The 16281-nt window shown below is 42.8% G+C and overlaps 1 protein-coding gene across 1 annotated transcript in view; it reads right to left on the bottom strand.

Annotated features, from left to right (window-relative positions):
* Jam2 (junctional adhesion molecule 2) overlaps positions 1–15421 on the bottom strand; it is a 66029-nt gene extending 50608 nt beyond the window's left edge. The window contains exon 1 of the mRNA XM_055615002.1: positions 15007–15421. Within this exon, the coding sequence (XP_055470977.1) occupies positions 15007–15073 (67 nt within the window). The 5' untranslated portion in view covers positions 15074–15421. The remainder of the gene's footprint in view (positions 1–15006) is intronic.
* Between the last annotated feature and the right edge of the window lie 860 nt (positions 15422–16281).

Below are 16281 nucleotides of genomic sequence, written 5' to 3'. Positions count from 1 at the left end.
ACATGAAATAAAGTAATTTTTCTAAGCCTATATACCGCAATTACTGGGAGCAGAACGAATTCATTCTTGGAGTACTAGTTCTATTTTTTTGATATTATGCTTTTTGAACAAATTTACATTTAAAATTAATGTTCTTTGTATTCAAAGGAGATATCTAGTGGAGCTATCCTACAATCTGTTTAGATTATTAACTTAGTAAAGTATAAAAGGACGTGCATATATTACAAATGTATTTGATGAAATTAACGAACTTAAGAAGTGAAGGTGATTCTCACTACCATCCCTGACTCTGAGACAGCCATGTCAAGATGACAGGAGCAATATTCCTCCTAGTAAAAGAAGCCCACTGCCCTCTGCAGAGATAAGGTATCAGTGTAACAGCTTTGTTCTATGAAGTCAATGTTTCTCTATTCACTTCCAAAATTGTAGTTTGTTTTCTAGTAGTTAGAAATGTTTCCCTGCTCATTCAAGTCCACATTAAAAAAAAAAAAAACACCTACTCATGAGTGTTCTTACTATTAATTAGAAGATTTTAGTATCTTCAAACTGCAGATAAATACTTGAAGAAAGAAATTATAAAAGCAAGAGAGATATGACTATTTATTCACACCATTAAGACTCTGAGTATATTTTCTATGAATGCTGGTGCAATCTTGTTTTAGCTATAAAAGTGAGAGGTAATGGAGGAGGCAGTGAAGTGAAACTTGTTCCTTTGTTCACATCCCTTGCCCATGAATTCACAGTGTATTTGGGGAAAGTGGTACCCAGTGTGGAAATAACTTCTGACATAAATGACTGGAGAATGTGTACATGTTGCTGACACAGGCTCTAGGCTGCTTCTAATTTGGCAGCTAAATGCCTTTACTTCTTCCATTTTTTTTTTTCCCACATAAACACTATCTTCTTGAAGGCATTTCTAGGAGCTTGTGTCTTCAAGGTTAAAGCAAGTGTGTCAGATCACGTTACATAAAGAGCCCAAAAGGAGCAAGGAAGGCTGCTCAGTAGAGTGCTTGCTGTGCAGGCATGAGGACCTCAGTTCAATCCCAGGCCTGTGTGAAAAAGCCAGGCATGGTGGTAGTAATGTCAAGACTGAGGATACGGGGCAGGAAGATCCAGGGGCTTGTAGTCAGGAGCCAAACTTTCCTACTAGGGGAGCTCCAGGCCAATTGAAAGAGTCTCTCTCAAAAATCAGGATGGACAGCTCTTGCTGAGTGTTTCTTGAAGCTGACTTCTGGCTTCCACAAGCACATCACACATGCGCACCCAGAACTCAAACACACACACACACACACACACACACACACACACACACACACACACACAGAGAGAGAGAGAGAGAGAGAGAATGAATATGTCCATACGGAACTTGACATTAAATTTTTGAGTATTAATGAATTTGAATGTAAAATGATCTATGCCAGGAAGTACGAACACTTTTTAAATGTGCTTGAGTTTATGTCAACTGTTGGGTGTATTCTGGCCTTGTAGACTGCTGTATTTTCTTTCATTGATCAGAAGAGCCAGAGGGTTGACAAGAAAGGCTTAGTCAAACTGTCTCCATTTAGCAAACCAAGAGGAAAATTTAAGATTTTTTTTTAATATAAATCAACTTTCTAATATTCAACTTTTCTTCTTATCAGTCTGTTCATGTCAAATGCACTGTCTGATTAGCAGTTTTACTTTTAGAGGATCAGATGTGAAAGCCCCTTTCGAAAGCAATGCAGTGAAAAGTATAACAACAAAAAGATAATATGCAGTGAGGACTAATGGCCTTCGTCCTAAACCCAGAATGTTCAAGTTCTAACTGATGATAGTATTCTGGGTATTATAAAGTTTTATTTTTCTGTTAGTCTGAAGTAGACCGAATGTATTTTAAAAAGCACCTCTTGGGGCCTAGAGAGATGGCTCAGAGGTTAGGAGCACTGGTTGCCCTTCCAGAGGTCATGAGTTCAATTCCCAGCAACCGCATGGTGGCTCACAACCACCTACAATGAGATCTGGTGTCCTCTTCTGGCCTACAGGCAGAACACTGTATATATAATAAATAAAACAAACCTTAGAATTAAAAAAAAAACACTATTTAGAAATAATTCATGTTTGCTTGTTTTTTAATATAGACCACCCTGGTGAAGCTATAGATTTAAGAATACAAATATTTCATATGTTTCTAGCATGCCAATGTCAGGCCATTCTTGCTACTATGGGCTTAGAAAATAGGACTCTGTGTTGTCATACAACAGAAAGGTGACCAAGGTCCCCAGGACTCTTTCTTTTCTTCCTTCATTTTCTTTGTATCTCTTTTTGTTCTTTCTTCCCTTCTCCTCCTCTTCTGGTCTTCTCAGACCTTTTATGTGAGAGCACTAATCCGATTCCCCCAAGCCTGTTCCCTCACAACCTAATTATGTCTCTCTTAGTGGTAGCACTGGGATTAGTAATCACTATAAACATGGGGGGAGGGGGCCTTAAGGCCCAGGACTCACTCTGACCAGTTTCTTTTGGCTCTTAAACCAGCTGTGAACTCACTGCAGCTGTGTTACCTGCAGAAGACCCTTGCAAGCTCAAAGGACTCATGGGTACACCATACAATAGGGAGGGTCTCAGGAGTCTCCATCCTTCGCTGAGCAGCTCCAGTTGAAAGTTGCTAGGGGAGGAAGAGTCAGGTTTTCTTCAGGGGTATGGCCCTTGGCAGGGTGTCTATGCTTCAGTAAGTAGCCTTACATTCACGTATGGGTAGCATTAACTGAACTCAGTGGGTTGTAAAAATGAATTAATAATTAAAAAAATAGTCACATTTAAAGATTATTGCCCCAGACGGTGGTCCTTCCCCCTCCCCCAAGCATTCCAGTGCCCTCAGACAGTTGTTCTGGGGGAGTCTAGGGATTTACCTCATCTCAGTGTTTGCGAGGCAGGGGGTTCATGAGTCATGTGGATCTGAGGATGTGTTTTGTCCCATGCTAAAGAGCAGGCTGATTCCAGAAGATGTTATGGACATTTGACAAGAATGCCTAACATCACTACTAGGGATTTGGAAACAAAGGCCACTTTATCAGACTTATCTTTTATCTCTTTCAATAATCTTTTGTCAATTCTGGGACACAGCTTTCTATAATCTCAGTGTCAAAGAGATTAGACTACAAGAAAGGAGTCTGAGTCCCATGGCTCAAAGATTGTATTTCCAGCTCTCCAGCATCCTTTGTTTAATTTCAGACACTTGCCCAGACAGGGACTGTTGATTTGTGTGGGTCTGTAGCCAGTATAAGTAACCAAGTTGTATGCTTCTACAATCAGACAACCAGTAAAATGTCTTACAACTCTGAAAGGCAGGCCAATGAACACATATTTTTTTTCTAACTCTAGAAGAGGTGATGAATATTCTTCTCAACTAGTTTGCAATTAGAAACACCTAAGGCATTGGCGAGTGTGTGTGTGTGGCGGAGTCATTTGCTGAGAAGATTACTTAATGGGAAAAACCCATCTTGAATATGGATGGCACCATTCCACTGGACAGAATATAAAAGGGAAGAAGGAAGAAAGGACTAGTGGCATTCTCCTGTCTCTACTTTCTGGCCCAACACGATATGAGCTATCAGGGTTTATAAATTTTACAAGTGTCTTAGAATTTTTATCAAGTAATTTTATGATGCAAAAAAATAAACTTCATCATATATTGCATGTCTATATACCATGTGTGTCTTTCTGCTTCTGGGACAGTTCACTCAGGATGATCCTTTTCAGGTCCCACCATTTACCTGCAAATTTCATGATTTCCTTATTTTTCATTGCTGAGTAATATTCCATTGTGTAGATGTACCACAATTTCGGCATCCATTCTTCAGTTGAGGGGCATCTGGGCTGTTTCCAACTTCTGGCTATTACAAATAAAGCTGCTACAAACATGGTTGAGCAAATGTCCTTATTGTGTACTTGAGCCTCTTTTGGATACATACCTAGGAGTGGTATGGCTGGATCTTGAGGAAGCGCTATTCCTAGTTGTCTGAGAAAGTGCCAGATTGATTTCCAGAGTGGTTGTACAAGTTTACATTCCCACCAGCAGTGAGGGAAAGGGTTCCCCTTTCTCCACAGCCTCTCCAGCATGTGTTGTCACTTGAGTTTTTCATCTTGGCCATTCTGATGGGTGTAAGGTGAAATCTCAGGGTCGTTTTGATTTGCATTTCCCTAATGGCTAATGAGGTTGAGCATTTCTTTAAGTGTTTCTCTGCCATTCGATATTCCTCTACAGAGAATTCTCTGTTTAGCTCTGTTAGACATGTAATATATGATGAACCTACTGAAATTTGTACATCTAAAGAAACTAATCAAGAGAGAGGACCCTAACTAAAATGCTCAATCCCCATCCTGAAAGGCAAAAAGGAAGGACATCAGAGGAGAAAGAAAACAAGAAACGGGCTGGGAACCTGCCACAAAGGGCCTCAGAAAGGCTCTGCCCTGCAGACTATCAAAGCAGATGCTGAGACTTATGGCCAACTGTTGGGCAGTGTGCACTGAATCTTATGTAAGAAGTGGGAAATATTAAGATCTGGAGAGGACAGGAACTCCACAAGGAGAGCAACAGAACCAGAAATTTGAACACAGGGGTCTTCCCAGAGACTCATACTCCAACCATGGAGTATGGAGATAACCTAGAACCCCTGCACAGATGTAGCCCATGGCAGTTTAGTGTCCAAGTGGGTTCCATAGTAATGGGAATAGGGACTGCCTCTGACATAATCTGATTGGCCTGCTCTTTGATCACCTCCCCCGGAGGGGGGAGCAGCCTTACCAGGCCACAGAGGATGACAATGCAGCCACTCCTGATGAGATCTGATAGACTAAGATCAGAAAGAAGGAGAGGAGGACCTCCCCTATCAGTGGACTTGGGGAGGGGCATGCGTGAAGAAGGAGGAGGAAAGGTGGGCTTGGGAGGGGAGGAGGGAGGGGCTTATGGGGGGATACAAAGTGAATAAAATGTAATTAATAAAAAATAAAAATAAATAAACTTCAGGTTACACACAGTCAGACACAGACACACATGTCTCACTTGTTCAGGAAACAAACCATTATATGGGCACAACTGAAAAGATCTCATGGCTCCAATACATTTATCCAGTATGTTATTATTTTTTGTGATATAAATGGCTGCAGGTTTAGGTTTACTGAAAAAAAAATAGACACTTGAGTCATAGTTCATTCCACTGAGTCACTTCTGCTGCTAATCAGAACCCATCCCTATTTTAAAATACCTCTAGAGCAGTTTCTGAAACATAAACACCACCTTCCCCTTCAAAATTAGCACTTCTCCAGCAGCTCACCACATTCCCTTTTTATTTGTGGTCATTACTTCTTCTCTGGTCTCTTTAAATAGCAGCCATTTGCCCTTGTCTGTGAATCCTAGCTGTCGCTGGTGTTCTCGCTGGGTCTGGCACACACCCTCTTCCCTGGACTTTCTAATTGGATCTAGGCTGGCATTTTCCCCTGCTTAGCTCTGGTCACTGGTTTGAAAGTCTACTTCCCTCAAATGTGCTAATTACTCTCTGCCATTATTTGTTTTTGTTAGTAGATTGCTTCTATTGCATTTTCGCAAAAAAGTTTTTTTCAAGGTTTCTCTATGATGTTATTGTGAGTCCCAAGTGTGAGACCTAACTTTGTACAGGGGCTTCATTACTAACAAAAATAATTTTTAGTAGGAAGGTGAGAGCACTGCATGCATTCTTCACAGAATAATCTTACTTTCTGGAGGATGCAAGACTGATTTTAAATTTGTTTGTTTTGATACATGATCTCAATAGCAGCCCTAACTGGTATGGAACTCCTTTTGTGGCCCAAACTGGCACAGAATGGGTGGCAATTTCTCTGTCTCAGTACACAGAACCTTGCTTAGCTCTTTTGTTTGTAAAGAAACTACATAAATACATTCATATTTTACTGGAATGGTTGTTTTCTATTTCATGAAACTGTATGCAAGAACTTAAGAGCAATTACCTGTAAGTCATACAGCAGTAGTCAGGAGCAGCAAAGGAGGCCTAGCTTCTAGTTATGCTCTTTCCACATATGTGACTTTACCACATGTATATGTTACTTTACATACTTACTATATGAGTGAATGAGTTACTAAGTCTTACTTTTATGTTTGGCTTTGTCTGCAGCAAAATACTTAGCAGGTCCTCATGATGGGAAAAAGTTCTAAGAAGACATCAAACACTTCAGCAGACGTGAGAGTAAGCAAACTGGCCAGTCCAAGCAAGAAGGGGACTAGGTGTGGGGTCTTCACTCTCTACAGCATTGTCTGAAAAGCTTGGCAACAGAACTCGCATGGATTCCAGGGCATTTGCACAGGCATAATGAGATATCATAGGGAAAGGATCCAACTCCTAACATAAAATCTGTTTCTATTCTATCCCATATGTACCTTATAACCCAAAAGTAATTTATACGCTATTTTCATTGTACCCGCATTCACTGTAGATTCTTCTATTACTCAAAAAGTTACAGAATTTTCAGCATTGGATTTTTTTCATATCCAGGAGTTCAGTGTGTAAAAGATAAGTTGTCCTTCTGGAAAAGGGCAATGTTGATAACTAAAACAAAACAGAAAATCTTATACAACTAATTAAAAACTTGGTGTTAGTGATGTGAGAACGAGAAACGAGTGAAAGAGAGAGCGAAATCCCAATAAAGAGCCAAATTTCCTGCCAGTTAAGATCACAAGGACTCTTGCTCAGAACTCCTGGAGCCAAGACAGTGACCAGCTAGAAGTGTACTCTTGAATACTGCACATTCACAGCACTGGGTCAGAGCAGTCCTTTGTTCAGAGGCTCATAAATTGTAGAAGGGGTTCAAACCAGAGAAAACTTCCTGACCAATCCCTGGGAGTCAGAAGCAACACCCCACCAAAGGCTGGAGCTTGGTGGTCTTGCTGGCTGAGCCGAGGAGACATCTATTTAAACATGTGGATATTCTTTCTCTGTCTCTTATGTGCATGCGTGCGTGTGCACATCTATTTAAACATTTGGCTATTTATATTCTGTGTGTGTGTGTGTGTGTGTGTGTGCGTACACACCCAAACACGCACATGTGTGTGCATAAGAGGGAAGGAGGAAGGGAGGGAGAGAAAGAGAGAGAGAGAGAACATATAAAATAAAACAACCTTCCTAAGGGTGGCAACTCATGGAAATTCAGAAACATTTAAACAAATGCTGAAGAAAGATAATCCCAGGGTGAGAAAGGGAACAAACAAACTGAAAGAAGGTAAATACTAACCAAGGGCTAATGCTTCATATCCAGAGGTGAACAGGAAGTTGGACACACCTATGGCAGACATTTTTTTAAATTTTATTTCTTAGGGGCTTGAGAAATAGCTCACTGGTAGACTTAATGCTTTGCATGTTCCAGTTGATAGATTTAATGCCCAGAAAGGAAGAAGGAGAGGTAGAGAGAGGGAGAGAGGGAGGAGAATCATAAAGTTTCAAGTGTAATTTGTCAACTTCCTCATTAAATTTAATTACTTTTCAAATATAAGACAATTCTCTGTGGGCATGTAAGTCTGTATCATAAAATATCATAAAATGTAATAAACCATTAAGAAATAATTACAGAAGCAAGCGCCCCCTTGGCAGCCACCCCTACCTGTGTGTACTCATACACCACCAGTATGTCCTCTTCCAAATGTAACTTCAACTGACCACATGTGTATAATAGGTCTGGCTGGCTGCTCCTGTTTTCTAACTGGGTCAACACACTTAATTCTCCCCAATTGCCATAAGGTTGACAGCATTATAGGGATTATCACCACCCACAAATGAGTAAACAGGTAGCGAAATGACGCAGTTTGTACCAGGTCACACAGCTGGGGAGTAAGCGCAGCATCACAGAACATTTTGCAGTGCGTGTGTGTTTACACTTACTTGCTATTGTTTGGGATGCACGCGCCTTTCAGGGTTAATTTTCTCTACAGTACAGGTCGCAGGAATCAAACTCAAGGCGTCAGACTTGGCAGCAGGTGCCTTTATTGACTCAGCCGTCAGTCTGATAGTATATGCTCTTTACCACTGAACCATGCAGCCAAATGCAAAGCAAGAGTATAGCTTTACATCGCCATGAATGACACTCTACAGCTGAAGGTTAGATGTTCCCTGTAAGATGTTCTTGACGGTGACACTGGCCACACCCCAGCAGTGTATTCGCAAACCTATGAATGTTACTTTACACCATAAATAGGAATCAAGGCTGTAGTGGAACTGAAGCTGCTAACCAACTGGTTTGAAACAGATATGTTAGCCTGAATTACTCAGATGGCACAGACGGAAGGGTGGGAGGCACAGAGGCAGAAGCCTCACATTGCTGCTGGGCTTTAAGATAGATGGTTAGGCCCTGTGATCACTTTTAGAAGCTAGACAAAGCTGAGAAACAAGTGCTTATCGACAAATTGAATGCTAACATAATGGATTAATGTTGTAGTCTTATGGCCTTTGTCTTCACAACAATAGACAACTCATCATTTGGGTTACTTTTCTGAGTTCTGCACTTGAACACATAAGGCCTTCCAAGAAGCACTACTCAGTTTTAAGGCTTCCATTTCTAGCTTTGCCAAAGGAAACACCTGACCCAGTCCTAATTCCTCTTCTCTAAATTCACCCTCACTTCCCTCTGAAAGTCCTGAAGAATGGGCTTAGCAATCTACCACTGACATCATGTGAAAAAAAACAAACAGCCAGACAAACAAGTATTTGATTGACAACCTTAACAGATCCCTGGTGGTCTTTGACTTAAAAAGAAAGAAAGAAAGAAAAAAAAAGCAGCTGTTGCCTATTCCTCTGCTGATAAGCCCATTGGGAAAAATCCAGCACAAGGGAAAGTGTGTGGGTGTTTCAAATCCCTAAGCCCCATTGGGATGGATCTACCTCTCATGTACAGGTGAAAGGGTAAGGGAGAGTTCTTGACCAAAGAAAGCTCACTGCTCTGCTCAAGGCTGGAGCTCTTGTTTGAGACCTTTTGAAATGCAGCATCTGATAGTGTCTTTAAGTGGTGGTCATGTCCACCAGCAAACTCCCATTTTGACCTTTATGTTCTTAGCTAATTGAGACTTTACCAGTCTCAAATCACTCCTTTCCGCCAGTCTATTGTGATGTTTTGTTCTTGACAATATTTACAAAAGGCAGAAGTTTCCTGTCTATGATGTTATGAAGGATCCAGACCTTTTTTTTCCCTCTCATAGCTCTGATCACTTTATGAGAGATTACAGACTTGTGCCAAATGGCTGGCTAGGGGTCCACATCTGAAAACCCAGCTGCTATCAGTCTGTTAAGTGGCAGAAAGTGCTCTCCGAGAGCTCCCAATACTCATGAGAGTCCCATTCCCAATGCTGAACACTCATACCTCCTGTTTAATTTTAATTTTTTTTTTTTTTTTTTTAGAAATAACAACCTATTACCTTATAGAAATGTGACACTCCACTCAACCAACATGAAGCTGGTGCTTTGTGATTTAAAGTATTATTATTAATTAATTTACTCGGTCTACAATAGCCATCTTCCCTACCTCATCCCCATCCCATTCTACAGTCTGGACATTTGTGTCTACCAAAGTCACATGGAAACCTGACTGCCAACATGATAGATTGCATTATGACATGGGACTGTTAGGGGATTAGGTCATAAAGGAAGCTCTTGCAAAAAGATTACACCCCTTATAAAACAGGTCCCCAAAGAGCTGCCCTGCCCTGTCTACCATGTGAGGATGTCATGAGGAATCATATATGAACCAGACACTGGGCCCTCATCAAACACTGCACATGCTCTTGTCTCAATTGTCGATTTTCAGCTTCTATAGCTGTGAAGGAAAAAAAAAAACACTTCTTAAAAATAAGCCACACAGTTTATGATATTTTGTCAAAGCAGGCTGCGTGGACTAAGATGTCATCTGACTAGCAGACACATGCTCACATCTACTATGAACCACGTACTTTGTTCAGTAATGGCCATAAGAATGGCAGTGAAATATCAAAGAACTTCTGCCTTGCTGGAGAAGGAAAGACAGTGTTTATAGTCTGGATAAGTGTTCTCCAAAGACCTATGTGGAAAAAAGGCTTGGTCCCTGGCCAAGCCTTGGTCCTTGGGAAATTGTAAAACCTTTAAGAGGTGATGTTTCCTGGACATTTACCTACCACTGGGGGTTATAGGGAATAGGAAACCTTTCTCCTTCCTGTCTTTTGGTTTCTTGTAGGGACAGAACTCTTTTCCTTGTGTTCTCCATGGACTGTGTCAACAAAGCTGCAAAAGCAGAGGCCAGGCACAGACTGAAACCTCTGAAACCTGGATGCAAAATAGACCTTTGCTCTTTCCAATGTGATTGTTCTACATACTTTATTACAGTAGCTGGTAGGGGAGCAATACATCACTTAAATACAAAAGTAAATATCCATAGATCAATAAATGATGTTGAATTCATGCTTTAGAAATGAAAATCACAACAAAAAATTCCCTAAACTACCATGAAAGACATTAGAAATTGACAGATAGTAGAAAGAATGTGATATGCATGATATAATTACACATGGTTAGGTTGGGACAAAGGATCTGTACAGCTATATTTGAGAGGAATATTAAATGAATATGTGATTTCAGCATAAGGGATAACCTAGTTCTTTAATAAATAAAAATAGTAGTCTGCTATGAACTAAATATATTTATGTGTTTATTAATAAGCTCATGCTGATATTAAAATAAGTGATTAAATAAGTGAATAAGTTTGAGAAGACACATTTCTGATGCATGAAAATTCCAAATAGTTTATGAAGAAATTTCACCCTGAAGGAGATGAAACACATTCCTTCGTGTGTGTGTGCACGGGCTATGTGTGTGCGAGCACATGTGTATGTTCATGTTATGTGACTGCTTATTTCCAGCCCTTACTTTCTACTCCTGAGCCCCACTGCCGCCCTCATTCCTTGGTTAATTTTGGAGATAGTCTCACTATAATTCAGGTTGTCCTTGAATCCTTTATGGCCTTGAAAGAACCTTCCATTTCCCGCCTGACTGCTGAGATGATAGTCATGTACCAGCAAGCTAGCCTCTGTCTGTGAGTGTGACTTTCCTCTAAAAAGGTGTGAGCTGAAAATATCGACTTCCCTCTAAAAGTATAGTATGGAATTGAGGTCAAAACAGTAGAGAACCTGTGGAGAAACCCAACACACACTGCTTCCACCAAGCAATGAAGGTTGACATCCCAGTGATGGGCCATGTTGCCATACTCCCTGCATTAAGACAGGATGAAAATGGCCCTTTCCCCATGCTCTTCCTCCAAAAGTCCTATGACCTCATCTAACCACAAATAAGCATCTGAGATAGACGAGTTGAAGGAAATTTTTTCATAACACATGGTTTTAGTTTTTATTATGCTATGAACACACTAAATATTGCTTGCATACATGCATGCATACATATGAACGAGCCTCAGAACAACAAGGACACTTTTGGTCTGTAACCTCAGCCATCATGACCTCAATTAGAATGAGAAGATGAATTCTTACAGTCTTTTTGATCCCTCCCAACTATAAAGGCCTAATAAATTACAACTACTTAAATATCTTGTTAATATATATTTTTACATTTGGGCTAGATATTAGTCCATATGTGTTTTCAGTTGAAGGAAATTTAACAGCATATTTGACCAGCACCTGTCAGGGTCGCTAAAAAACGAGGGGTGTCTGAAATGCTGCCACAGCCAAGAGGAGCATAAAGGAACATGACTATAGAGCACAATGTGGAATCCCAGATCAGAAAAGTACATGCCATAGAATGAGAACAGTCTGAGCAGAGTGTTCCATGTGACACTGAGATGATAGTGATGTGTCGGTGGACAATAATGGTGGCAACTGGCTGTGGGATATATGGGAACTTTCTATACGAATGTACTCTTATTTTTAGATCTCAATTGCCTTAAAAGTCTTAAAGCAAAGGACACTGTCATCAGAACAAAAGGACAGCCTACAGATAGAGAAAAGATCTTCACCAATCCTACATCTGACAGAGGGCTAATATACAGAATATATAAAGAACTCAAGAAGTTAAATACTAAAACCAAGAAATCCCATTTAAATGGGGTACAGAGATGAATAGAATTCTCAACAGAGGATTATAAAATGGTAGAGAAACACTTAAAGAAATGCTCAATGTCCTTAGTCATCCGAGAAATGCAAATCAAAATGACCCTGAGATTCCACCTCACACCCATAAGAATGGCTAAGATAAAAAACTCAAGGGATAATACATGCTGGGGAGGTTGTGGAGAAAGGGGAACCCTCCTCCATTGCTGGTGGGAATGTAAATTTGTACAACCACTTTGGAAACCAATCTGGTACTTTCTCAGAAAATTAGGAATAGTGCTACCTCAAGACCCAGCTATACCACTCCTGGACATATATCCGAAAGATGCTAACCCATACAACAAGAACATTTGCTCAACTATGTTCATAGCAGTGTTATTCATAATAGCCAGAATCTGGAAACAACCCACATGTCCCTCAACTGAGGAATGGATACAGAAATTGTGGTACATTTACACAATGGAATACTACTCAGCATTTTAAAAAAAGGAAATCATGAAATTTGCTGGCAAATGGTGGGAACTAGAAAAGATCATCCTGAGTCAGGTAATCTAGACACATATTGATATGTGTCAATCAAGGTATATATTGATAAGTGGATTTTAGCCATATAATATAGGATAAAGATACTAAAATCTATAGTACTAAAGAAGCTAAACAACAAGGAGGACCCTAGGGAAGAGGGTGAAACTTCACTCAGAAGGGCAAACAGGATACATATCGGAAGTTGGAGAAGACAAAGAACAGGAGAGAAACCTTCCACAGGGGACCTCTGAAAGGCTCTACCCATCAGGATATCAAAGGAGATGCTGAGACTCATAGCCAAACTTTGGGCAAAGTGCAGGGAACCATATGGAATAAGAGGGAGATAGAAAGACCTGGAGGGGACAGGAACTCCACAAGGAGACCAACAGAGCCAAAAAAACCTGGGCCCAGAGCATCCTGCAGAGACTGATACTCCAACCAAGGACCATGTATGGAGAGGACCTAGACCCTTTGTTCAGAGGATGCCTATAGGCAGCCCAGTTTCCAAGTGGGTTCCCTAATAAGGGGAGCAGAGGCTGTCTCTGACATGAACTCAGCGGCTGGCTCTTTGATCGCCTCCCCCTGGGGGGGTGCAGCCTTGCCAGACTACAGAAGAAGATGATGCAGCCATCCCTGATGAGACCTGATTGGCTAGGGTCAGAAGGGGACAAGGACCTCTCCTATCAGTGGACTAGGGAAAGGGCATAGGGGGAGAATAGGGATTCAAAGTGGGATACAAATGGGATACAAAGTGCATAAATTGTAATAAATAAATAACAAAAATGTCTTAAGGGTACTAAAAGGAACACTCTTGAGATGCCAGACTTTCTGGCACTGGGGGAACTCTGCCAGAAAAGCAGTGTGGAAAACGCCCCCAATTTATTCCTTACAGGTATCGGGATTTGCCAAGTCCAGGGATAACCTAGAAATTGAAGAGCTCGTCCATTTTACAGTCAGTAAGCCTTTGCTTGCTTCTGGGTTCTTGACTACAATTTCAAACTGCATCTATCGTCTCTATTTAGATGACTGAGTAGGAATAACAGAGAAAAACTATTTATTTATTTCTTTTTTTAAATGAGCAATTCTACACCAGTCACACTGCTGTTAAAGTGAGACTTAAGAGCTCAGAGGAACACACAACTTTGCCAGCTGCAGTTCTGCTACACTTCCTGCAGATTTCAGCTTCCTTGCTGATTTTCATCTGAGTACGCACCAGTGTTCCGATTGATACAAGCTAATATTTCAGAATGCATAAAGGCTTCATTGTGAATCTTCAACTTCCAAGCTTGACAAGTCCCCTTCCCCGATACAACAGGCACCCTGCCTGGGCTCTGAGGGACATTCCGCTTTGTGAGCTCACATCACTTTGGGCATGGTCTAAGGGAGTCTGAGAAAACGCCTTAATATTGGGGCTTTGAGACGTTCATCGGGCAGAACAATTTTATTAATTTAAATACTATAAGTACTGTGACTGGAACTTGAACGTCAACAGTAACATATACCACTCCCCCAAGAAAGAAAAAAAAAACAAAACAAAAGTTAACATGGCACCACCAACAACAAGATTTCAGCGCTTAAAATCCATCGTAACTTTTTTTTTCCAGTTTCCTAAAAAGTTATCGCGAAGAAAACAACATCAAATTTCAAATCACATTAGCCCAGCATCCGTGCAAATCCTCTTTGAAAACACCCAGAGAAACTGGCTTTGGGACGCCTCGCCTGCTACGCCAGCTGCCAGCTTCTCATTCATCTCCTGCGCCTTTCTAACAATCGCCCTGCTGGCTGGACTTCCCCCGAGGACGCGGCAGCTGGCTAGAGTGGACAGACAAGACTTTTCTAACTAGGTTTTGCAGGCAGAGAGGCTAAAAGCTACCGTGGTTCAGCAGCCTCGGCCTTGGCCCACCATGGCTTCTAAAGTGTTCCACTAGCACCTTGCCGGGGCAGCTGGGACTCTGCCACTGACCCCTTGGCCGCTGGTACTTGAGAGTGGCCTTCCCTAACCCCGGATGCCATCTTCCTTGGGCTCTTTGCATCTTAAATACTTAGTGAGTTTTTGCATTCTGATCACGTCCCTGTGTCTTTGGAAACTTCCTCCGACTTTGCAAGGAGATGAGAATCTAGAGTCTAGCAGGGACCCTTAATTTTCTTCAACTGTAACTGACAAAATCCAACACTACAAGACACTCAAGACTTCGGTCTCCCCGCCCAGAGCCTGCCCGCTTCCAGATTACCCTTCCTGCACCCAGAGTGCAAACCCTCGTGCCCCGGGACAGATCCCCAGCCCTGAGCGCCATGCTTGCAGGCAAGAGTCCCGGAGGCTGGGATAGCGGGACAGAGAGTAGGTAGGAGGGTGGCGAGGTGGAGGTACCCCAGCGACTTACAGTCCAGGGCGACCATCAAGTAGTGCAGCAGCAGCAGCATCAGGAGGCCTTGGGGGCTCCTCGCCATCTACGCGGGCGCCAGCTGGCTGCGTAGCCGAGGGTCCCCCCGCAGGAGCGCGACAGGCAGCGGGGGCCCCCAGCACTTGGCGGGGCGGCGGAGCAGAGAGTGGGTCTCCGGAGAGGTGGAGGCAGAGAGGCGGGATCTGTGCGGATGTCAGTCTCTCCGGTCAGGGGTGTCTCCACTGGCTGCCGTGGGACGGGTCCTCTGGCCCTGGGACGTGGGGTCTCGGACGTTCCTTCTTTTTAAGGGTGGGGAGGCTTGAGGAGAGGGCGTGGACGCAGGACGCGGTGTCCGCAGGGTCCTAAACGAGGGGTGCGGGAGGCGGCTGTCCGAGGGAGAGCCCTGCAGGTCGGTCTCCGCCCCCGGGCTTATCCGCTTTGTGTCTGGTCCCGCGCTGGGCTGCCAGCTGTCCCCAAGGCGAGGGGCGGGGGGGGGGGGGGGCAGCCGGGGGGGGGGGGCACCGGGGGGGGTGGGTTTGTATCAGTCTGTCTGCCCTGGGCTGCCAGTTGTCCCGGGGGGGGGGGGGGGGGGGGGGGGGGCGCAGCCGGGTGGGATGGGCACCGTGGTGTGTGTGTTTGTATCAGTCTGTCTCCCCACGTCTCTTCTTCTTCTCGGCGCAAAAAAAGCCTTCCTTTTCAGTGTTTTGCCTAGCGTGGGAGATTTTCGGAAATTTTCTACCTAGTGGACAAAATCGCTGGGAAAGCGCTCTTAAAGTAGAGTTCGTGAGCTCAGCCTCAGACTCTGGAAAGGGGGGCTCGGGGAAAGGGGCTGGGCAGCCATCATTCGTGCCGCCAGTCAGGTCCCAGATTTTATCATCAGCATTGGCTTCTTCTCGGGTCAAGGTTTTTCCCCTTAGAGAGTTAAGGTGTCTTGTGGGTTCTTGGCTTTTCCGTTGTCATCTGGAAGTTCATCTGATGGTGTGAAATATTTATCTTGTTTCTTTCCCGTTATGTAACTGCCGCCTGTGGAGTTTTCCACATGTTAAAACTCTACAGCTGCCCTTTTGTCAGGTTTATTTTTGTCCCCTGTGCTTTTAAAAGGGAAATCCATTATGAATGCCCCAGCGCGTGCTTTAAAATTGACCGGCATTTTCGGAAGCGCGCACTTGCAAAGGCGATTTTCACATTTGCTCCCCAGAACTGATGTCTGGGGCGCTCAAGAAAATTGACCTGTCCGTGTAAAGGCCGTTTTCAGGTGAAGACTTTTTTTTTTTT

This window comes from Psammomys obesus, unplaced genomic scaffold, assembly GCF_907164565.1.
Source record: "Psammomys obesus unplaced genomic scaffold, mPsaObe1.curated_primary_1811, whole genome shotgun sequence".
In the NCBI taxonomy this organism is placed as follows: Eukaryota; Metazoa; Chordata; class Mammalia; order Rodentia; family Muridae; genus Psammomys; species Psammomys obesus.
This window is presented reverse-complemented; position numbering and strand designations above follow the sequence as displayed.